Source organism: Galleria mellonella, unplaced genomic scaffold (genome assembly GCF_026898425.1).
Source record: "Galleria mellonella isolate WM207_F2 unplaced genomic scaffold, CSIRO_AGI_GalMel_v1 utg223, whole genome shotgun sequence".
Taxonomy (NCBI): Eukaryota; Metazoa; Arthropoda; class Insecta; order Lepidoptera; family Pyralidae; genus Galleria; species Galleria mellonella.
The window spans coordinates 1,447,170-1,471,553 of record NW_026442042.1 but is presented as its reverse complement, the minus strand read 5'-3'; the positions used below and the strand labels follow the sequence as shown (position 1 = coordinate 1,471,553).

At 31.1% G+C, this 24,384-nt stretch overlaps 3 protein-coding genes across 4 annotated transcripts in view; 1 reads left to right on the top strand and 2 right to left on the bottom strand.

The window, feature by feature from the left end:
- Nucleotides 1-4,788, bottom strand: part of LOC113517409 (transmembrane protein 132E) — a 96,004-nt gene extending 91,216 nt beyond the window's left edge. The window contains exon 1 of one of the 2 annotated variants that reach the window (XM_052894665.1): nucleotides 4,328-4,788. In XM_052894665.1, coding sequence (XP_052750625.1) covers nucleotides 4,328-4,358 — 31 coding nt within the window. In that variant the 5' untranslated portion in view covers nucleotides 4,359-4,788. The remainder of the gene's footprint in view (nucleotides 1-4,327) is intronic. The other variant, XM_052894664.1, reaches the window with a different exon arrangement.
- Nucleotides 4,789-9,182: 4,394 nt separating this feature from the next.
- On the bottom strand, nucleotides 9,183-14,738 carry LOC113517464 (rRNA methyltransferase 3, mitochondrial). The gene is made up of 5 exons (XM_026902131.3): nucleotides 14,178-14,738; nucleotides 11,865-12,112; nucleotides 10,854-11,009; nucleotides 10,178-10,481; nucleotides 9,183-9,438 (listed from the first exon to the last, which is right to left on the bottom strand). The coding sequence occupies exons 1-5, from the start codon at nucleotides 14,579-14,581 to the stop codon at nucleotides 9,270-9,272; spliced, it is 1,281 nt and encodes a 426-aa protein (XP_026757932.2). The 5' UTR covers nucleotides 14,582-14,738; the 3' UTR covers nucleotides 9,183-9,269.
- A 1,079-nt stretch (nucleotides 14,739-15,817) lies between these two features.
- LOC113517390 (protein kintoun) lies at nucleotides 15,818-22,627 on the top strand. Its single transcript, XM_026902046.3, has 3 exons — nucleotides 15,818-17,959; nucleotides 19,894-20,014; nucleotides 21,092-22,627. The coding sequence occupies exons 1-3, from the start codon at nucleotides 15,933-15,935 to the stop codon at nucleotides 21,533-21,535; spliced, it is 2,592 nt and encodes an 863-aa protein (XP_026757847.2). The 5' UTR covers nucleotides 15,818-15,932; the 3' UTR covers nucleotides 21,536-22,627.
- Nucleotides 22,628-24,384: the final 1,757 nt, after the last annotated feature.

The window sequence follows — 24,384 nt, the reverse complement described above, 5'->3', positions numbered from 1 at the left end:
GATCTATAATGAACCTTACTGTCAAGTTTCAACTATTTTCAATAGGCACGTATTTCCGTCTTCACAAGGGGCAAACTTATAGATAATTATAATTATGGAACCCCAAAATGAAGTTTAATATTCCTTTGACTCTATCAGCTTACTACTTACAACTGTTCCAAGAGTGTTCTTCTTGACTATTGTGTATTGAGTATTGGAGAACTATCTACACGTAACCTTATCTAACAGTTAATATTATAAGATACACTTCATATATAATATGATATATACATATATTATGAATCGCAGTTATGACAAAAGAGCTAATTTTCTATATATTTATTTCTTGTTCTGTAGTATGCTAAGAAAATATGAACTTAAACGCCTGCGCGACTGCCTACCAATCTCTATGGTACTTTTTATATACAGGTCAGTTTTTTTAGTAACTAAATATGTACCTTTTTTATCAGTACTAACAATGTTAACAGTTAGCTCTACAAATAAGTCCTTACTAAAACACCGCCTAATGTACCGTTTTGCTTATCACAGTCCTTATTTAGCATTACTATCTAAAATATTTGTAGTTTATTTGTCACATCCTGGTCAATTTCAGAACATTTTTGACTTAGATTTATAATGTGACTGTAAATCTAAGTGATCGTTGATCTACCTACAAAAAAGAGCGTTCATACTTTTATCTACACCTTAGCTACTCTTTCTCTTAAGATAAAGAAAGCGACCTATACATAATGTAGTATGTATAGTTAACTTTTTAGTCAATTTAACATAAAATAGTCTAAAAATAAAATAAAAATAGAAATTTATTATTTGACAAAAACACAAAGTTACAAACACAAGATACAATGGGCCCCACACTAAGCGAACGTGGGCACCCGACAAAGATTAACAATTTACAATCTGTTATAATAAAAAATACATAGTGGGCGGGTATTAATATAAAAGAAAAGGAATATATAATTGGCATAATGATCATTTGCTGATCAGTCAAATTAATTGAAAGTATACAATTCCATTATAAAATATTTCATTTTTTAATTAATAAATATCAAAATTGTAATAAATTATATCAGCGTAAAATGTACGAACTACATGTTTGGCCGCGACCCCTGCACCGCCGGTTGCTCAGGCGCAACGTATCGCGACGCGTAAGCACTCACACACAGCGAGATGAAAGCTGGCGCCGGCCACTTATCGACTCCTGCACTCGTTCCGATTATGCGCTCGCTGTCAGCACCCGAAATAGAAATAAACAAAAAGCCCGTGAAGTTATCCAAAACAAATGACGACTGTTATATAACGGGAAAGAAAACATGTACAATATGCTAACTAATAACAATCCATTTACACTCCCGCTTTCACAAGTATAACCATAATTTGAGAAGAACAATCACTATTTACAGACTGAATAAATAACGGCTTTAACTAAGGAATTTACTAATGCAAACTGTGGTTCGAAATTTTTACGTATTTCAATATCTACGGTTTATACTATCAGAAAAACATCCATTTATATAATCCATTAATAAATTTTGCTATTTGTATCTTATTTCCAAATATATGATTTTACAAATCGTAAATCATAATTTGAGAAGATATTGACATAAATAGCTATAGTATACAAAGTGATACTTACATGGCAAGAAACTATGTCGTTCTATGGAGCTCAATCATTTTAAAAGAGGCTAGTGGCGATGGAATGATCTATGATGGGTATCTCACTTATCACATCTCCATCGCAACAATTAGAAAAGGAACTGGACTTGCAAACTTGCCCCTAGTAGTAGTTAAGATGGACATGAGTAGGTGAACATTCACGATGGTAATCCTTGGACATCTAAAATAGAGAAATGGAGACCAAGAAAATTGACAGGAGACAAACCATAGTGCTGGACTGGCGACATTACCACAGATTACAGTATTAAAGTAAATTAAGACTTATAAGATTGTGTTTGAAGTAACCTGGATTGAGAAGTAAAACTAATAATATCTACTGCTGTATCGATACTAACCCTACAATCCTACTAATATTATAAATAGAATCTGCCATAGATTTGTTAATTATATTGACGCTATATATTAAAATTTTGAGCAGATGTTATGGTGCTCACGTAGAAGGCAACTAAAAAAATTAAAAGGCCAGGTGCAGACTACATCCGTCTCTTCAAACAAAAAAAAAATACAAATGCACAGAAAGAAGTTTGGTACAAACTACATTTTCATTTTGAATGAATTTAAGATATGGTTAAAATTTTATGTTTCAATTGATCAGCGGAAATAAAACGAATTTTATGTCCTGGTGTATTTATTACCTTAGGAAACTTTATACTATCTTAGGGTTGAAAAAAGCGATTACTTACACAGTGATACGCTGTATTTTAGCCCATAACCACATGAACAAAAAACTTAAAGATTAAACTATAAGATTATACTAATTAATAATTCTTATTATATATAACGACAGCAATACTGAATCAAAAATAAATGATAGGTACTACAAGTAAAATATTATAAACGGAAAAGTTTTATGACATGCTTTGGAGGCTGTCAGTCGCGATGCGACCTAGCAAATTCAATAACCGTAGATTGATGAGGGTACTGTGGGGTCGAAATTTTTTTCCAACTTTTGTGTTTTTTCACGGGAAAAACTTTGAGATTTATCAAATTCTCTTTGAATAGGGTTCTGCAGATCATTTGAGAAACTTTCCAATGTCGCTGTCTTTCAATAAAGATCACGTAAAACTTTCAGACAAAAAGATATGAAATATATATTAAAATGTTCGAGGAATTTAAAAATAATTTAAGAATTTCATAATAAGAGTTACTTTAATCAGCCCTATTGATTTTTTCAATGCTAAAAAAACAGAAATGGACTGCAAACTTATCTAAATAAAAGCATTCATCGTATTGTTGCCGAAATGATTGCGGTGTTCCTACCTGCATCGAACACCTGTCGCCAGCTGCCATAAATAAATAAATCTGAGAAGGTGCCTCTTTGGCTGATACAGACTTTAAAAAGACATTTAAGTTTAAAACAAGCCGAGTTATAAAGAAATATTCTTATTATTTTTTAATTTTTATTCAGTATGTATTACATTTAATAGTATTACTCGTTTTGTTTATTACGTTTACTGTTTGCAAAATGTAAAGCATAAATTACAATAATTATGGCGTTTTTGCCATTTTCGTTTTATAACTAATCAAATACAACATTCTCAGCATCATACAGATAACGTTATATTGACAGATGTTCATATAACAATAGAATAACTTTCAACAATAGTATCCATGAGGCGAATTGTATCCTCTTTTACCCAGAATTCGATAGATGACCTTCATAGTCTACTACCATTTTAAATCTAAGGATGAAAAGTAAACCTGTTGTTTACATAATATAATAATAACCCACATATACAAAATTTTATTTCTAGGACAGAATTTGAAATCAGTCAAAATCTAATATCAACATTAAATATAACCGCAACGGTTAATACAAAATGAGATTGACGCACGTAAAAAAATGCTCTTTTTTCTGCGAACCTTCCCATTTGTTCTTCGGAGGGTCGGAACGAGGATATTTTGGCAACCTTATAACTTATTTTTCACAGGCCATGATAAATAGAGCGGTATGACAACATTACGACGGTAAATTTTAGTGAAGAGGAGTAATAATGGACTAGAGCATACTTTACTACATTTGCTTAATGTTTAAATTAATTTATGCGTTATGTGACATGTAAAAACAATTTGTGATTTGAAATACTTATACTCTTTACATTTTATTATACGGCAAATTTGTTGCCCAGACATATATCTGGGCAACAAATTTGCCGTCGGGTTTTTATACATTTCTCTACAGTTTTGCAACAATATCGAACTTAAGGTCCTGATACTATGAGACCTGTATGTATAATCAATCAAACACACATTTTAAAACATGCAACAATTGCAAAGATAAATACCAAGAATATACCATAACGAGAACCTTATTTTAATGAAATAACGAAATTAGAAATTGGTATGTTAATTCGTAGACGCGGATTGCATGGATGACGCATTCGGATGGTACAGGTAGCCCTTTTAACATCTTTGGGTTCAGGCCTGGTAAACGTTTTTATGTTGCCTGTACTATAACCTAATTAGAAATACTTATTCCTTTTATGAATAAAATACCGATGTAATATATAAATAATGGATATAGAAATTACATTCATGAATTGTATCGTACAGAGTAGTACAGAGTATTTACCAATTCTACAATGAATAGATATATTATAAATCATTACCATTAATTATATCAAAACTAGATATAAAAAGTATCGAGACTTACCTGTTAACAGTAGTAGAATAAGGCGCCGCATGTTTGTATCCTTGTCAAGATTTGCAAAGGTCTTAAACAGGAGACGTATATGGTGTCATCTCAAGTCCTCCACTGAACTACAAAATACAATGTTTACGCGACTCAGCTGATGCTGCCGATTGTATTCGCCAATTAAGCACACACTCGCGCACTGCGGGATCCACCGCACGCTGCAGTGTCAACGGCCACGAGCTTACGAGAAAAACTTGACACTCGGCGAAAGTTGTCCTTCGGCGTCAATTCCGCGATTATTGTCGTATTCCAGCGCGTTACTCATTCATATCGAAAGAGATCATGTGCGGAGTATAGTTGACAGTTCCCCTCTGTGATGAAAACATCACACATGGTACGATCGAGGACGAAAGCTCTCTCACGAGCGATCAGAGCGCGCGGCGGCCGACTCGCAAGTTGCGTGAGTGGGCCGGCGCGCTGAGACGGGACGGCGGGCTTCGGGGGGCGAATACGCCTGCGCACCGCTCCCGCACCGCGCCACCTCCACCAGTATTGACCGACGACGCCTTCTTCCTACATTTCACATCCTTAACTAGGTACCATCGACTCTCCTTTGAAAAATCCCCTAATTCCTTCCATAAGATTGAGATAGGCCACGTCTATGGACATGAAAACGTACCTAGATATTTGCAAGCAGTATAATTATTAATACAATTTAGATAAAACTACCATGATCTATAAATACAATAGCTAATATTCATGCTTAATTTCTAAAACTAGTGGCCTAGGTTGATAGAAATTATAAAGTGAAACTTATTCCAATCTTTTAATGTCCTTATGACATGAGTCCTTTAAATAGATAGACTCTAGGTTAAAGACCTACATATAAAAATTAAAAGAAGTACGTATTATATGATGAAATATAAACTACTAATCAGTTACTACAAAAAATATCTACACTGATTAAAAAACTATACATTCTAGAATACTAATATTTTTTTATATAAACTTTAAGAATAATGATTTTGTACTCAGTTTATAAGTACAATGCAGGACGTACGAGTATAAGCAAAAAGGTAACGAGCCAAAATTCTGCAAGTATTCTACAGTAGTAACATGAAACAAACACAACAACTTTCCCCAAGGAAAATCAAAAGTCAGAATACAAATAAAATTGATTCTTCATACACGCAAACCATGCGGTTACCACCCCTGGTCGATTTAGGGAGTAGATACGAATGGTTAAAAAATTGTATCCACATTTCAACCTCATACCTTGAAAAAAAAAATTCTAATTTTATGGATACCATAGCTGGATTACAGATTTCTTTATGCATCTTACTTGTTTACTACTCTCTTATTCATGAAACGTCAATCTAAAAAGCTTTATAACAGTTATTGAGGAATCGTTTTGTTTTCTGCGCTATAAGTACATTAAGAATTAATAATATATATGTATATGTATACCTAATTTTCAAGTAAAACACGTTAATAATTAATATAATCAATGATTATAATTCTTGTTTTATTGGAATCGTATACCATTATATAATATATATAAATTGAATATATTATTAGTTCAATATGCAATTTATAAAATATATTTTTCTATAAAATAACACCGTTCGTTGACACCGTAAATTCAATGTAAATAGGTATAGGCCCAGTTCGGAATATTTCAGATCAAAATCTTGTTTTATGTCATTAAAAGTAAGACATTAGTTTTATAAGAAATACTCCTAATTCACAATAAGGCCAGTGGCAGATCAGTATCTAGATCAGAAAGCGCAGTTAGAATTACGCCTCCATACGCATATTGATGACGTCAAATAAACTTGGCAGCATTTTAGTATGTGCATTATTTTGCGATAATCAAATAAGCTTAAATATTAAGTATATTTGTTTGTATTTTGGCACGTTTAAGAAATAATTCGGAATCCATCCCGAATTCAGAAAACTTTCTAATGGTCGGGTACCTAAAGTTTTTCTCGAAGTCACTTCCTGATTCGGAGTTACGGTATGTGCTCAGTTCAATGAGCTGAAGTTATTTAATTATAGGGATTCGATACAGAATCTGTGTTGAATTGGTACTTATTCGATGCTTTAATTCAAAATATTTAAGTACTAGCTGTATCTCGCGACTCCGCTCACGTGACTAACACATAGTCTCCTATGCGCTAACTTAGGATATAACCTACCCGTGTACAAAATTTCATTCAATTCCGTTTAGTAGTTTATGCGTGAAAAAGTAAAAATTAAACAATGAAAAAGTAAACATTAATCCATTGTTACAAACTTTCGCATTTTTTTTTTTTTATCTAACAAGCGGAGCAAACGAGCATGCAGCTCACCTGATGGTAAGTGACTACCGCCGTCCATGATTACCCACAATACCAAAGGCATTGCAGATGTATTGCCGGCCTTTTAAATAGGAATATGTTCTTTTCTTGAAGGTTATGATGTCGTATAGGTTCGGATACACTGCATTTATTATAATAATAGAATTCCTATCAGTTGTCTAGTACCCATAGCACAAATTCTGCGTAGTTAGGAAATAGATGGCGCTGTGTCATATGCCCAATAGTATTTTATATTCTTTTTAAAACTACTACAGGTTTATCGCGGTTTCGATGATACCCACTCTTGAGGACAAGCATGTTAGATACTGCACGTTACCTAATCCATTTTAAACTAACACTCGAGATCTCACTCAGTGCATTGCTTCATTCATACCAGAAATTAACTACATAAAACTATAAAGAATTATCAACAATCCTTTTCTCCCAAGCGTTACGAGGTCACCGTATGTATCATCACACCATATTATCTATTTAAAAAAATAACTACTATAAAGTCACTTGATTGCCAGGGAAAATGATTCTAATGTTTGTATCAATTTCACATCCTCCTCTCACAGTCGATATTTTAATTTGACAACAGGTAATTTTCTTAATAATAAATAGATATTATGACAAAAAATCTAACAATCAGCTTAGCCGTTGGTCCCTTAACTATTGAACAGCATATCCAACAAGTCAAAAATCAGGAATATATTTTAAGAAAGCAAATAATTTTAAGAATGATTGTATTATGAAATTTAATAATTGGAAATATTACAGTAGAAAAAGCAAGTAACTATAACTACTAATAAGAACTATATAACTAAAACGAGAAATAACTTTAGAACTAATACTCCCTAAATAATGTAGGAGATCACTAACTGTGGTATATCCGTAGTTATGTACAAACACCAATTGATATCAAAGACTTAAGTTTCCAAAAAAGAAAAAATAACCAGTTTTTTTTAAGCACTCGGATACTTACTAAGGACCAATAATTACGCAATATATGTGATTTAATAATAAAAATATTAATTATTTAGGGATGTTAGGTACTGTGTGCTTAGAATTTGACACACTCTTTCAAATAATATTTCAAACAATATACCGTGGACGAAAAAATATAAAATTATAAAACAAAAAGGATGCACGATAGTCTCACACTAGTAGATTAGAATAAGGAAAAATAGCCACAGAAGATCACGAAGGCTTCATATCATAAAAAGAAATTTACTTGGAACATTTCCTACAACACATTCGTTGTAGGAAAGCGAATGAAGAAATAACCCCGATTGGACATAAAAATAAAGTTTGGTCTCCACTGTGGTAGTCTATACGATTATTAAAAAATATTTAGTACTTTATTTTGGCATTTATGTAATTAACTTAGGTAGGTACATATATGCCAATGCTCTTACGTTAATGTCACTGTAGAATATATTTTTTCGGAAATTTCATGACTGAACTTCATAAATAAAAAATGCATGATATATATATAAAAAAAATATTCAATTACATTTTATTACTTCTAAGGTTTTATTTTATTATATAGACCCATACCGCCTTGGTGAAACATGATAAAATAACCCCACCACCATAACTTGAAATTTGTCCCATAAAATAAATAATAAATACAGTAAAAGGAAAATATTGTGGACTGAAAAGTGGTGCCAAACCCATCTCCTCCTTTATTTTAAGCTTATATAATTACCGACCCCCTTACAATAATATTTTCATTTAAATAATTTAAAGTAATTATAAAAAAGTCTGCAACACATTCGGGAAGTTTTTCTTCCCTACTAAATATGCATTACTTGTTAAGCATAATTTAAAGTTTAGAATAGCAATAAATTCTAATGTCTGCTAAGGAGATTAAGGTCTATTGGTTGTTAGCCGCAAAATGCAAGACTGTCAACTGACTCAATAAACCGTAGGCTGCTATTTCTCGTTCAGACAAAAATTGAAAGCATTTCATATTTAAAGTGCCTCCACCTAGCGATTAAACTCGGTTTTATTTAGCAATTGTACTTAGAATGAAGCGTGTTAAACATACATGTGCTCCGTGCTATACTTTCTATCCTTGGTGGTAATATCTTTGGAATAAAGCAAGAAAGGCAGGTCAACACATACACTGAACTTTTCTATTATATAATAATTATCATTTAGATGTTATTGATACATACTTATATAGATTTTAAATATTATAATAAAATATTCCTATTTATATGAAATAAAAGGTTCATTATAATTTCTTATGAATTATACTTTTGTTACCGCAAAATAACATTGTTTGTATATAGAAGATTATATAAAAAAACCTTGCTTTTTTTAGTTAGTAAATAATTTGAAATCAGACCTGACAAATATTCAATTCAAATTATATTTCTTTTTCTTTCCCTAAATTGATTACAATTTCAAATGTTCTTCAACTCCCTGCTTGACTTCTTAAATTTTATATTTTTATGATTTGGCAAACCTGCTGTCTTTTTACACCAAACTTAATCAATCTTATTCTAACATGAAAAATAAAACCATTGTTTTATTAACTCGTGTATTCCTTACATATAACTACAAAGTTTCTAAACTACTATAACTACACTATATAACAATAATAAAACATACTATGTAGCATTTAATCCTATCCTCTCCAATTTTTCTCGCGTCCAAGCTTGTATGAGTTGTCTCCTTATTTCAAAGGCAATAACAGCTGCAGCCATGCCTGTGTTAAGGCTATCGACACCTCTTTGCAGGGGAATGTTCACTCTTAATCCATTTTTTGTCGCTGCAAAACTGAATAAAAACTTCATTTATTTTTTATTTACAACACTTAAAGTTCCAAAACAGCATAGTGAAATGGTATTTTAAAATACAAACAAGCACTCAGTTTCACTTTTTAATAGGTGTTTAAAGCCCTCAATTAACAGAATAATTAAGCAAATTTCATTCATTTGCCAGGGTGGAGGGAGAGGAGGATCTCCATTTTCAACTTATTTTTATAGTGTTCAAGTCTCTATATTATTTCTTTGCCTATTTTGAGAAAATCAGTACTCCCGAGAACTTTCCAGAGTCACAACAATAGTCTGCATCCATTTTTACGAACTGATAGTGAAGTATGAGAAATTGAATTTATCAACGTTAAAACCCTTAAAATATTTTAATATTTCAAAACCAAGAAAAACTTTTTTTACCATTGAAGTGGCAAACAAGTCCACCTTATTTTAAACGATTAGCATAGATTATGATCACCTACAACACTAAGGAGATTATGCGCACATCCCCGACACTGAAGAGAAGAACTCTTTATCCCATTTTTTAAAAACCCCATGCTGTGGACACTTGGAAAAACCTTGATAACTAAAACTATTGTTAGTGTCATTTAATTACCTCTTGCTTAATCATAATCTGTTTAACTGCGGCCTTTAGAGGTAAACAGCACCATTGATATCACAGAAAATAATTTGTTTCCCATAAAGTTATATTAAATTGTTTATTTATAATTAAATTAATAACAAAAAAGATTACAACTTACGCATAACTGTCATTACTAATTCCTTCTGTCTCACCACCGATTATTAATGTTATGTGTTTAAAACTTGTATATTCAATACCATAATATGGAAGCACAGGAATATGCATTCCTTCACAGCTTTCATCTGTGTTACCCATTGAATTTTCATCCAATACTTTTTCATTACTATCAGCAATGAACACTGTAGTGTCCTGATTTAAATGTTTGGGAATATCTGTCCACTCTACAGAATTGTATATAGGCAGTCTAAAATGGGCGCCTGCAGCACTTCTTATAACTTTTGGATCCCAAATGTCAACACACCCTATAAACAAATTAGCAGTATAATAGTAAAAGAACTTTTATTATCTATGTTTAAATTATTTCAATTTCTCTCAATAATAGTTTTAAAGTAACTGTAAAGGGGAATGATATTAGATTACATACTTTATTAACCTTTCAACTGCTTAACTTTGTAGCAGTTCTCAGGCCTCTAATGTCTGACTCACATCCATTTTATATTGTACTAGAGTTTTTAGTTATTAGTAATTTTTCTATAATGGGTAATTTAAAAATTTTGCAGCCTTCTATTCTACATTTTATTTCTATTTTATTACTGTCATAGACAGTAGATTAAATGCATATATAAAACTACAACTTAAAAATTGCATTACTTAGAAATTATAATAATCCCTACCTTTTGTTAATACAACTTTTTCACATCCAGCACCTACTGCAACCCTGAAGATAGCACCCAAATTTCCTGGTACTCGTATATTGTCACATATAAACTGTAGAGGCAAAGGTCTGGAGAAACTCCTCACATTGTCAGGTGATGGTATATCAAATACACCTAAAATTCATAGTTATATAGTTATAAAACATTTCTATTTAACGAGCCATTTAATTCAAGTTTAGTTACATTTACTGACCAGCACACCTATAGGTTAGTAAAATTCTTTTATTCTATCTTTCATATAATCTGTCCATAAATTTCTATTCTAATATTTAAAAATTAACTAAAAGTAAAACTAAGTAAATATATATTAACTATTTGTTAAGTCTTCAAAACCAGCTCTAGTTATAAGTTACTCAATAGCTACTATATCACATAATGCTTATGGTTATATATATATATTTATTTATTTATATTTATATATATTAAGAGTAGTGTTTATGTATTATGTATGATTATTTATTATTGTCACATATTTTTTACTACACCTACCCTTCATATGCTCCCTGTTTTTAACTAATGGTTAGCTGGTAGAGAATGCCATATGCATTATATATTGCATTAAGCTCACCATTTGTGCAAACTTTTATTGTGCAATAAAGAATAAATAAATATGCAATAGGAATTAACAATTCCCATAATAAGATAAAGTTGTGGATCAATTAAGAAATTATCAATCTATGTATGAAATATATTTAACATATAATTAGTTAAGTGTAACCCAGTAACTTGACTTGTAAACAATGCACCTTGTTGGGTTTTATATCCTCTTTTTATATCATAATATTGTTGTTTGACCTTAAAAATTTATCTGACACCTTTTTTGCTCCTACTATATATCATATATATATGAAATATATATTGTTTGATTAAAAAGATATTTCACTTTTTTTACCAGTCTATTACAGTCTTTTATAGTCACAGTTAAACAAAAAACCACACAAACATATACATTAAAAATAGTCAAATTACCAAATATTCCTGGAGAAGTTTCAACATCAGACCAAAGTGCAATTTGTTTATATGGTATTTTATATAATTTCACCCCTTTGGAAGGCAAAAATGGTCGCAAATTATATAAGTCTTCTGTGCGGCTGAATATAACATATTTTAAATTGCATTTAGCTTCCAAACCATCCACAATCATCCGCCAACCTTCAACTAATATCTGACCTGACTGATTCCTTCCTTTTTTTGATTTTAATTTTACTAAGAGATTGCTGTAAATAAACAAATTTAAATAGGTAAGTAACATGATGAAAATCACTAATCATAACCTATAGAAATTAACAAAACAAAATAGACTCTCATAATACAACCTATTATAAATAAATTATAGTAGGTTAAAAAATTTTACCTACTGTTAATTTGGCCTAATAAACTTAAGATAGATAGATAGATAGATAGACAATTTATTTGCATTACTTACAGCACACAAATTACAATAAAAAAAAAACATACACGTAATACACAGCAAAAGAGACAAAAGAATAAAAATAAAAAAAGCACAAATAAAAAAACAAAAATACAAAAACAAAATACATAATCTAACAATCTCCTTTGTTAACATTCCTTCATGCGTGTGCCATAGTAACACAAAATGGTCACAGCTCAGTTTATTGCTTTGCCCTTAAAAGAGCAAAACACTGATATTCTGCTGTGGCCAAGAGTCAGTCGCGAAACTTTTCATTAAAAATTTACAATATAAAAAAAAATATATATATATAAATAAACTGCATTGTATGTGTCCATTATATTTGCCTCCACTTGACATTATATTCTACATAAATAAATAAATAACAGATACCATTAGATGAGGGGTAGTCAGAGATCACTTTCTGTCACATTCAGATATTCAGGCAATAAATATTTCGGCTATGTACCTATTGGGTATTCCAATTTTTTGTTTATTAATTAAAAAGATTTTAAGTTTTTTTTTTTAAATGTGTTTACTATTAGACAATCTTATTGGGGGTGGTATATTATTCCAGCATTTCGTAGCTTGGTAGCGGAAACTTCCCTCAAACGCCACAGTTTTATGAGGACGCCCTGCTAATAAGTAGCGCGTGGGTCTTGTACTATATTTGTCATGGAATGAATTAAATTGTAATTTAGAATATAGATATTCCGGTCGCCGATACTTTAAGATGTCAAATACTGTACAAGCGAGATGAAAGTTTCTCTGAGAGGACATGTTTAAGGTGGAATAATTATTTAAATATGGCGTTACGTGCGTTCTAGGCGGAATATTGTGACAAAATCTAGTACATGCATTTTGTACTCGCTGTATAAGACGTTGAGTTTTAGAATGCAATCGAGGTCCATACACTAAATCGCCGTAATTCAATTTAGACAAGATCAATGATTCACAAAGAGTGACACGAACTTCCTCATTCAGAAGATTTCTAATTTGATATAGAACTCTTAGACGATAAAAGCAGCTTTGAACTAGTTTTAGAACATGAGTCTCAAAGCGTAGTTCACTATCGATTACTATTCCAAGATTCCTAGCTTCTTTAACATAGTCAATTCTTTCCCCGGTAATATATATGTCAGGATTCTGGCTAAATATAAATTTTACTTGTTTTTCAGATCCTAGAACCATGTATACAGATTTTTTGGGGTTTAACATCATTGCATTTTTAACCGACCAATTCGCAATACGTTCAAGATCCTCATTTAATTTTGAAACACTTCCTGAGACATTTCTGCGAGAAGCCGGGATATAAAGTTGAACATCATCTGCATAAATATGGTATTTGCAATGTTGTATCTGTTTTATAAGATCAGCACTATATAAAATAAACAGTAATGGACCGAGTATTGTGCCCTGAGGCACTCCGCGCGTGACTTCCGAAGAATCAGAAAACGCAGGTCTACCAGCTCTCCCCACCAATTTAACAGTCTGTCTACGATTATCGAAGACCTGGAAGGAATTCTTTTAAGTGGCAAATTTCTCAACTCTACATAAATAACCCATAAATATTCTACTGCTGAGCCCGAGTCTCTTCACATGTAAGTATATATAGCCCACTATTATCACACTAGCCAAACCTAGCTTGGTATAGTAGGTTATTTTGAGTTTTCCCTTTCTCAAATATATTGAGAAAGAGAAAACTCGAAATACTTTATTCTTTGACCCTCTTACAAAATTCTGGAGATGAAAAGGAGTGGTGGCACATTTCTGGTCTTAACGTCACTAACTAATTAGTATTATAACAAAGAAGAAAATGTAATATGCATACTTTCAAATTATAGGATTTTAACACAGAATTAGAAATTTACCTTATCCTTCCATCATTTTCTTTTGCTTTCTCAAAAATAATCTGATTATTATCGTCAAAAACCTTAGTTTGACTTAGATAAAAAGCTCTCTTTTTTAATTTATCTTCTCGTTTTGATTTAATTTCTTGAGACTTCTCAATGTTAAAAATTTTTGATTCTTTCTCCGGCTTTTTGTTCTCATCTATAGAATCCACTGACGTTTCCTTGGATTTATTTAGAATTTCAGGATCTAAGTTAATAACTTTTTCTGTTTTTAAATTAACTTTAGATTTTGGTTCAAAAGGTAACATTACTTTAGCAGGATCTCTATGCATCCATCTTCCATAAAATCGAAATGAACTATCGGTCAATAATTGGCTAGAAATTAGTGTTTGCGTTAATAGACGACTAATATTTTTCGACATATTGTATAATTAATAAAGTATATAATTTTAATAAAAGAATAACCGGATAAAAAGAAACTACTTAGATATTTTAAAATAAACAAAAAACACATGTACATCTATGTCAGTATGACAGTATATTTCTTTTTATTTATTAATATGTCTTAGGGCTCTGGATGCAAGTGCTTTAATACTGACATTATAAAGAATACACTTTTTAAATTTAAGAATGTACCATAAACGTCATACAAGGTACTACCAAACTACCAGAGACCTGAAAAAAAATTGTAGGTAAGTAGTGTGCGAGTTTTCCTAATGTGTACACGACCTATATCTAGTTCAGCCATAAGTTTTTTTATGAAGTAATGTAATATTACTAAAATTTATACCTATATATTTATTAATCTTAGTTAAAAAATTAAAAAATATTATATTCGAAATAGCCACCTTTGGCTTTTATACAAGGCCTTTAATCTGTTTGCTCGGGGGAAAAGGGATTGTTAGTAATGGAGACTGAGAATCCCATTGCTAGCAATATACCCAACCAGGTCGACCTCCTCGCGGTTCCCCCTGGAAACCATCATAGTTAATTCCTGATGAATTCATCACGATGGGCTAACTGCCCTGTTTTCATTATCATCTATCACCCTTCACTGGTACTCCGCTAGCGTATCCCATTAGCTCAAGCGGGGCTACTATACCATTTTCACCCATAAAAAAAAAACTGTCTGGCCACAAATCTATAGATTTACGCACTTTTTCCACGAAAAATTTCGTCACTGCTTGTTCCAAAGATTTTTTAAGAGACTCAATGTTGCTGTGTCGTTTAGAGCAGGTCCTCTAAAACTGACCATAATTTGAAGTCTAAAAAAAATATATACCTATCCAAAATTGAGAAAATATACTCATATTTTCTCAATTTTGGATAGGTATATATTTTTTTGTTCGCGAAATTTTGAAAAAAATTATTCTTAGACAAAAGTGAAGACCTATAGAAATTTGAGTAATTATTTTTTTGTAATTTTGGGTAATAGTTTTAGTACTTGGTAAGTTTATAAGTATATAGAGGTATATGATTTCAGTAAAATTGCGCACAGAAATACAATAATAACAGAAGACTTTCTTTTAGTCGTTTATTTAATGCACATAGCAAAGCGTAATAAAAATAAGTTTGTGGTTGGGTAACAGTCCTGTAAATCGTATCGATTTGGGGAATAAATATAGGAGGTAACTCACATCTGGCAATCCTGATTATCAGCAATACCAATATTGCCAAAACAATTACTAATTCTTATCACTGTCATCAGCTGGAAATTTTGTGAATGCGTAATAAAATAGTGTTTATTTATAAATCGCTCTATACATTATCAAAATGGCAACAGGAGTAAAACCTCGTGATGAAGAATCACAACTTACTAAAAGCGACCTTGAGACCATACAAGATGCAATGAAGTGTAAGAAGTTTCGAGATTTGTTAACCGATTACTGCGAGGAAGTACGTGACCCGGCAAATCAAGCGTTGTATCAAAAAGAAATGACCCAACTTGAAAAGGAACGTGGCTACGATGTAACTTTCATTAATCCGAAAGGGGGTTATGTTATTAAAACTAGTGTCGCTGGCGACAGGAAGGCGTTTATCAACATTTGCAGTAACGAGAATGTTGATAAGCCGTCATGTAGCGTTCAAGAAATAAATGGCATAAAAGGTATGAACTGGTTGTTGCCGTACTCAATAATACCTCCAAGAGAAGATTACAATAATAAAAAAGAACGTTGCGTGATATATGACGTAGTGTTCCATCCCGATACTTTACGTATGGCGGAGGTTAACAAACGGTTTCGTGAGTTAGTAAACAAAACTGCTTTCGACGGTTTACAAAAAACATACAATATTCATTTCGATAGTAATAACTTCCGATTTCCAAAGTCGCATTACAAAGGAACGAGTACACCTGCTGTAATTAGAAAAGAAGATCCTAATTATGTACCACCAACAGATGAAGAAACTGAGAACATCTCGCCAGAAGTTTTAGAAAAAATGTACCCTCAGCATATCTATAATGAAAAAATGGATAAACCCACTGAAGAACTAATATCACACCAAAATCAGAAACAAAAAAGACAGTCTAGGAAAGTTAAAGAAGAATTTACTCATACTACTGAAAATGGATATACTATTCCTAAGTATGTTATAAAACAACAAAAGAATGTAGATCTTCAAGAGTTTACTAATGAAAAAGATAGTAAACAATATTCTGCTATTCCCAGTCATATAGTTATTGAAGTTAATCTACCAATGCTTTCATCTACAAAAGATTGTATATTGGATGTTAAGGAAAAATCATTGAATCTAATATCAGAAAAGCCAGCAAAATATAAACTGAACCTCACTCTGCCATACCCAGTGAATGATGAATGTGGTAATGCAAAGTTTGATAAGTCTAAGCACATGCTTATAGTGACTTTACCAGTTATAAAAAGAAGTAACAACCATAATATAAATTCTTTAAAAGTTGACAGTGGAGTTGAAAGTGAAGAAAATTCAGGTTCCCAAAGTGATGAGGGTGGCATGGATGGTTTGGTAGTTGACTTACCCTCAACTCCTGAATCTCCACTTTTAAAAAATTATGATCATCCCAGTGAAAAGCCTTTGGAAGACCCATTCTTGGTATCTTCTCTTGGATATACATTGCCATCATATACACATAATGTTATGGATGAAATTGTAGCATTTACTTTCCATGTGAAAAACACTGAACCTGATTCAGTAAAAGTAAAAAAAGATGACAATAAAATTTACATTAAATTTACTTCAATTGGTTCAGGCTTTGTTCCTGTTCACTATGCAGCTATTATTATATTTGAAGAACAAATCAAGTTTGAAAATGTCAGTGGAGAAGCATGGGATAACAATGTTATATTGCAGTTAGAAGTTGTTGGTGATGTACCTCAGAAGTTCCAAATTGGTTTAAGTGAAGACTCCTTCACTAGTGAATATTTTGATATGTCTCAGGTGAGTAGGTCATCAAAACCTAGAATTGTAAATGAAACAAAATTGGATTATCATAAAGAAGTTACAACTCCTGTTGTTGAAGTGACCAACTTAGGTACAGAAACAAATATTGTAGTTTCATCAAATAATTTTGATTACAATGAAGATAATATAGAAAGTCCAACTACAAAAGAGAAAGAGATTGTGTGGACAGAGACTGAAAATAATGAAAGCGGAGCAAAAAGTATACTCCGTAAACAAATATCTATGACAAGAAGCTACTCTGAGTCAAGTATGGGAGATGTTGCATCGTCTATGGATTACATAAGTTCTGACTGCATACCAGAAGAATCTAGTTTGAAAAAGACTGTTAGATTTAATGATGTCATTGCAAGACAATTCTACAGGTGAGTCAGAAGCATCATGTTGTACTTATTAATCAAATTTGAATTTTCCAAACGAAAAGTAATTTGTATTTAACAAATATTTAATTATATCATAATTTAGACAAATGCATAAAAAATTTAGATCTGTGAATTTTATATTAGATATATATGATAATCAGTTATAAGATTTATTTTAATAAAATCACATCATACTATTTCACCAGCAGATTCAATTTATATACAATACAAATACACTCCTCGCAAAAATTAAGGGAACATAAATTTTTTTTAAATTTTTGGGTGATTTTCAACAGGCTGTATTTCAGTGAAAAATAATCGTACAGGAAATTTAAAAAAAGAGTTTTGAAGCTTGAAAACTCTAGTTTTCAGATTTTTTGGTGAAAAAATTCTTAAACAAAGCTGAAAATAATTTTTTTCTAAATTTTCTAGGTTTTGTTTTTCACTCTATGGGCATGGAAAAATTTTTTCGAGCTACTCCATTGTATAGGTCTCTTAGCGTGTTTATTCAGCTTCAAAAATCGCTTTGGATGGCTCAATTACGACCATTTGTCTCCGAGATATCGAACTTTGAATGCAAAAGCATCCTTTTCCATTCAACTGCTAATATCTCTGGAACTACTGGTCGCACAGCAAGCGGGCGCCGAGTTTCTTTATCTGAATAAAATTTCCAATTAAGCACAGTCAAGAGTTAGTGAAGAAAAAATTTTTTTCCACCTCTAACATTAAATTGAAAAAAGTGGAAAAAAGTGACTTTTTCTCCTTTTTTGGTTACTTGGCTGTATCTTCGCTAATATGGGCGGGAAAGCTAAGGTTTGAGGAAAATTTTACAGTCTATTGTTCCTTAAAGAACCCCCCAAATCCCTGGAGCGATCGGTTCAACGGTTTTTCCCGGACCAATTGATTGAAATTTTGGAAAAAATAAGGGAACAAGGTTTTTGTCCCTTAAACTCACCCTAATCCATTCAAAAATCAATAATTTCATTTGTTTTTCACTTTTTACTCAATTTTTTGTTTTTTAAAAATTCATTATCAAAAAAAAAATCGAAAAAAATCAAGAAAATTTTATGCAGATAAAGAAACTCAGCGCCCGCTTGCTGTGCGACCAGTAGTTCCAGAGATATTAGCAGTTGAATGGAAAAGGATGCTTTTGCATTCAAAGTTCGATATCTCGGAGACAAATGGTCGTAATTGAGCCATCCAAAGCGATTTTTGAAGCTGAATAAACACGCTAAGAGACCTATACAATGGAGTAGCTCGAAAAAATTTTTCCATGCCCATAGAGTGAAAAACAAAACCTAGAAAATTTAGAAAAAAATTATTTTCAGCTTTGTTTAAGAATTGCATGGAAACCGGAGCTCAAAAAATTTTTTCACCAAAAAATCTGAAAACTAGAGTTTTCAAGCTTCAAAACCCTTTTTTTAAATTTCCTGTACGATTATTTTTCACTGAAATACAGCCTGTTGAAAATCACCCAAAAATTTCAATAATTTTTATGTTCCCTTAATTTTTGCGAGGAGTGTATTTGTATTCATAAACTGTTTCAATTGCTCTGAACATTTTCTGCATGTTTTAAGTACATAATTATTGTACATATATACTGTGCATTGATGTATTTAAGAATATCTATTAGATATCTAGTACCCATAGTACATAACTCTGCTTATTTTAAATAACTATATAAAATATTGAACACAATACACTTAAACTAAGTAAAGCTATTAATTGTCCCATACTATATTGATTTTTGAAATATCCCATAATAATAAGCATCTAAACATTTATGTTATCATTCATTACATAGATTAATTCAGCTTGTTACACCAGATAAATTAATATTTTCCATAACATTCTTATCATATTGTCAACATTGCTGTCATGACATGACAAATTAGCAAAGCATGTGCTTATTTCAATTATTTAATTGTTTATTTCAGATATAACTCCTCCATAGAAGGTCAGAAAAAGAAAAATCAAAGAAGAAAAAGCAAAAAACGAAATCAGGAGCAGCGCAAGAGTGAAAGTGAGGCTGAGGATGATGTTACCAACTCAAATATGGTATATATATACATTAATTACATAACCTGAATAATATAACTATTTTTATACATAAATAATAATGCATTTTTCACCAGAAAAGCATGACTCAAAAATAATGAATATGAATATTATCAGCCTCATTCAGCGCATTCAGATTATACAGAAGCTTGAAATTTTTTTGTCTTATTAAATTTGATTCAATATGTTTGTTCACTCTAATCTTTGAAATTGTTCAACCAATTTTAATAAAATTTGATAAGTGTATATTGCTTCCTCCAACTTGAGATATAGGAGTTTTTATCCCAATAAGAAAAATGCAACCAGTAAGCAGCAGTGAGGGAAAAACAATGTTTACAGTAATAAACAAAATAAATTTGTTCATATAAATATAGGTATTCTCATGAATATCATATATGCATTATTGTATGGTGCAGGTAACAGCTAACATTTGGTCAGTTTTTACTGTAAAGTATATACTGTATCAAGTAAAATTTTTGGAGTTGAATCTAGTAATCATAACTTTTGGCTATCAAATATTAAGTTATGTTACCTGTAAATTTTTTTATGGTTTAAATAACCCGTCACATTTGCATACTATGATAATAATATTCTTATTGGAAACATATATATATATATATGTTTTGTCTACAATAATTGTGAACGTATATAAAACAAAACACTGTATAATAATGCAATGTAATATTGTAATACTTTAAAATATTATCTATTTAGGCCTTAAATGTTCCCAGATGATGTATATAGCCAGAGGCAATAGTCATCTGTTGTATTAACTTTCTCAAGTACATTATTGATTCCAAATTTGCTATAGTCTAAGATAGATAATGTTAAATTATTTTTATTTATTAATTGAGAATTAATGAATGAGAATTTATTGTTTAATGAAATTAAATTGACATACACAATTTTAGTTGTCCACATTTCAACATAAATATTAGCACAGATAATGCTATACAATCACATCATAATACTATACTTATTAATATTTTAGTTATAAGGCAGTGTAGTGATTAAACCATTAAACTACATCTCTTATAGAATACTATGTTTCTAACAATAAATTCTATTTTGTTGTAGACTTCAAAACCAAGATTGAAATCTGCTCTCAAACTAAGACGTGACAGCGGACTCGCCGATACCTCAGATGCTGAAGCTGACTGTAAAACGACGCCACTGGATTCACCCATTTCCCCATCCACTTTCAACATTCCCACTAATAGTAATAAATCTACCAACATATATGATGATGACTTCAAAGATAATGTAGATGAGAAGGAGAAATTTAAGTCTATTTTAAACATAGATTACAAAGCAAAAGCTCCATCAGAGCCTACGATATGGGAATCAGCAAGTGAATCCACAAAAACACCAAAAAGACAAGATGATTCTAAATCATTTAATAAGATTACCTGTGATAACATCAAACATAATACAAATCTTTACAACCCAGATAACTTAAATAAAGGCCAGTACCTAGAGGTAGCGTTTAAAAACGATCTCATATTTGATTTGGATATGTGAGGTTTGCAATTTCCATCTATTCAGTTCAATTATTTTCTGTTAAATTTATTAAAAAATTATATATTATTGAAATACTTTGAGTATTTAAAAGAAAATGTAGTATTTGGATTTTGTAATTGTTTGAAGTTCCTTTGCATTGTGAAGATACTTAAGAATTGTTTGTTGGATGTGCTAGTTTATGGCAATGGTTTACATTAATTATATAATTTTCTTAAAATTTTAATCCCAGTGTGTTCAACTATAATAAAGTCAATTAAATTATATTTTACAGATTTGAAAAAATAATATCATTCAAAATGATAAAATGTTGGCATGCAGAAATAATTTTCATTATTGATCTTAATTATTTTTAATTTTTAGCCATGTTAAAAGTAAAGTTAAAAGTAGATTTATCTATAATCATTCAAATGAAGTTATGCTCATTTTAGACAATATTTGGTAGAAAAATTGCATTTAAATGGTACAAACTAGATACGTAATTTACTGATGTTATATAGGTCAAGTGCTAGGAATTTATTTCTGAATAAGAATCTTGAGCCTAAATTTTATTTGTTAAATTGTTTAGTCTAATACTGCACTACATACACGATTTAGAATTTAGGTTTGCCCACTAAAGAATTTAGAAACGGCCTAAGCAAGGATGCTAGAATCTGTTTGCTAATATTGTATGTTTCAGTGGGTAAAATATAACACTTGCAGTTTTGTAAGTAACATTTTACACATTCACCAAAATCTTTTTTATACCTCTACTTATATTTATATACTTAGCTGATCTTGATCTGCCTCGCAATTATTGTATTTTTTTTTCTAAATTCCAGTTATAGAACCAGTTATTAATTTACAATTAAATTATTCTTGTGCCTTTAGTCTTTAAAAATATATTTATAAATAACTAAAAGTTAAACCAGTGTTTATATTAATTTGGTATATTTAACGTCTGTTGTCATAAACAATGCATATTATTTAATATTTTATAATATATAACAATAACTATGGTGTATGAATAATATAATTTATGTTTTGTGTAAGATACTATAAGGTTCTGAAAGATTGTGATTTTGTGAACGTAGTATAATATACTAGTTTACTGAAGGATGGTTTTTTAATTAACACTGGCTTTATTTTGTCTTTAGTGAGATAGACTCACTCTGACTTATGTCCTTTTTTTTTTGATGAGTTAAAATAGTATGGTAACCCCGCCTGCGTTAACGGAATACACTGGCGGAGCACCAGTGAAGGGTGATAGATGAGAATGAAAACAGGCCAGTTAGCCCATCATGATGAATTCATCAGGAATTAAACATGATAATTTCCAGGGAGAACCGCGAGGAGGTCGACCTGGTTGGGTATATTGCTAGCAATGGGATTCTCAGTCTCCATTACTAACAATCCCTCCCCCCCATGTCATTATGTTACATCTCTTTTATATTAACAATCAATATATTTTATAGTCTAAGTTATACCCTATAACTGGCATACATTTGTATCACCTCATGTAAGGCTATATGTGTGTACGGTTTTTAAAGCGTTGACCTTAAAAATATAAACTTAAAAAGAGCTGTCCTACTTGTGTAATTAGCGTTCACTAAGCGGGCATACCTTCCCAAGAGGTAAAAAGCAATGTGAAAAGTATTTTTTAAAGAAAATAATTTCAACAGACGTAACCGGAGAGATCATTTATTCTCGCAATTTCTCCCAGAAAGGTACTTAAGTGTTTTCCTCGATCATTAGTTATCTTCATACCAAAGCTTTTAATTTTGGATATATTGCTAGCAATAGAGCCCTTAGTCTCTATTAGTAATAATCCCTCCCCTCGCCCCTTCTATATATAGTTCTTTTATTATTGTGAAGTGAAAATTACTACTGTAGACCATAGACATAGTATAACGTATACTATATATCGCAGGCCCACAGTAGTAAATTCAAATATTTTCTATGAAAGATACCGTCATTTAATTACGCATCAAAGAGCATCATATTTCAAAACATTACTAGTATAACATACTTAGTATAATGTACTTATATAAACTAAACATACTTTATAATCTAAGTTTGTAAATTACTTAAGTATATTCATCCCGTAAAGACATCATATAATCAAAACTTGAACGTAAATCGTAGTTATGTCTGTTTTTATTAGATTATTATAAATTTACAACAAACTTCTGTTCAATCAATACGCAATAAAATATAGAGTAATTTATCTGCTAAAACTAATTAAGCAAGAGTAATTACATTGAACAATGGCTTGAGGCCCAGAAGTGAAAGATATTTAGGTAAGTTTCTACTCCGGAGTTTTCGATACAAATTGTTTTATTAGTCCACCACTAAAGTATCAACTAGCTTTCGCCCGCTACTTCGTCCTCGTGGCCGGAACATATTTATTGACTGCGATAAAAAGTAGCCTCTATCCCATATAGTACGGACTGTAGTCATCCATCCTAGTTGGAACCACGGTCGGGGTTGCTTAACTTACATTAGCGATACGACCTCTAACCAGTCACTCATCCCTTATTGTATTATATACTATAAGGGATGAGTGACTGGTTAGAGGTTATAATTATGTACCTAATACCGTCATAAAGTTTCAGCCATTTCAACTGATTGTTTATTTTATAACAGTTTATATGTGATTCTTTAGATTGATATAATAATATTTTATTTATTTCTGAATCGATCCAAATAAAACAAATACTAAATGTTAAGTAGAGCAAACTGCAATACATTAGTGAAATCCGCATTCAAATCAGTTAAGCCATTTCATTAGCTATGAAAATAGAATTTAAAATATTCGTGTAGAGTAAAATCCGTCAATCCCTTTAGATATATATTATTATAATGAAGTCGGT

What these genes read in the sequence shown, in the direction of transcription:
- LOC113517464 (XM_026902131.3), bottom strand. Translation starts at nt 14,581, where the DNA reads ATGTCGAAAAATATTAGTCGTCTATTAACGCAAACACTAATTTCTAGC. An exon ending in GAAAATGATGGAAGGATAAG is followed by an intron (nt 12,113 to 14,177) that starts GTAAATTTCTAA and finishes GTTTATTTACAG; the next exon opens with CAATCTCTTAGTAAAATTAA. An exon ending in AAAAGTTGTATTAACAAAAG is followed by an intron (nt 10,482 to 10,853) that starts GTAGGGATTATT and finishes ATTTGTTTATAG; the next exon opens with GGTGTGTTGACATTTGGGAT.
- LOC113517390 (XM_026902046.3), top strand. Translation starts at nt 15,933, where the DNA reads ATGGCAACAGGAGTAAAACCTCGTGATGAAGAATCACAACTTACTAAA. An exon ending in ATTGCAAGACAATTCTACAG is followed by an intron (nt 17,960 to 19,893) that starts GTGAGTCAGAAG and finishes TGTTTATTTCAG; the next exon opens with ATATAACTCCTCCATAGAAG. An exon ending in ATGTTACCAACTCAAATATG is followed by an intron (nt 20,015 to 21,091) that starts GTATATATATAC and finishes ATTTTGTTGTAG; the next exon opens with ACTTCAAAACCAAGATTGAA.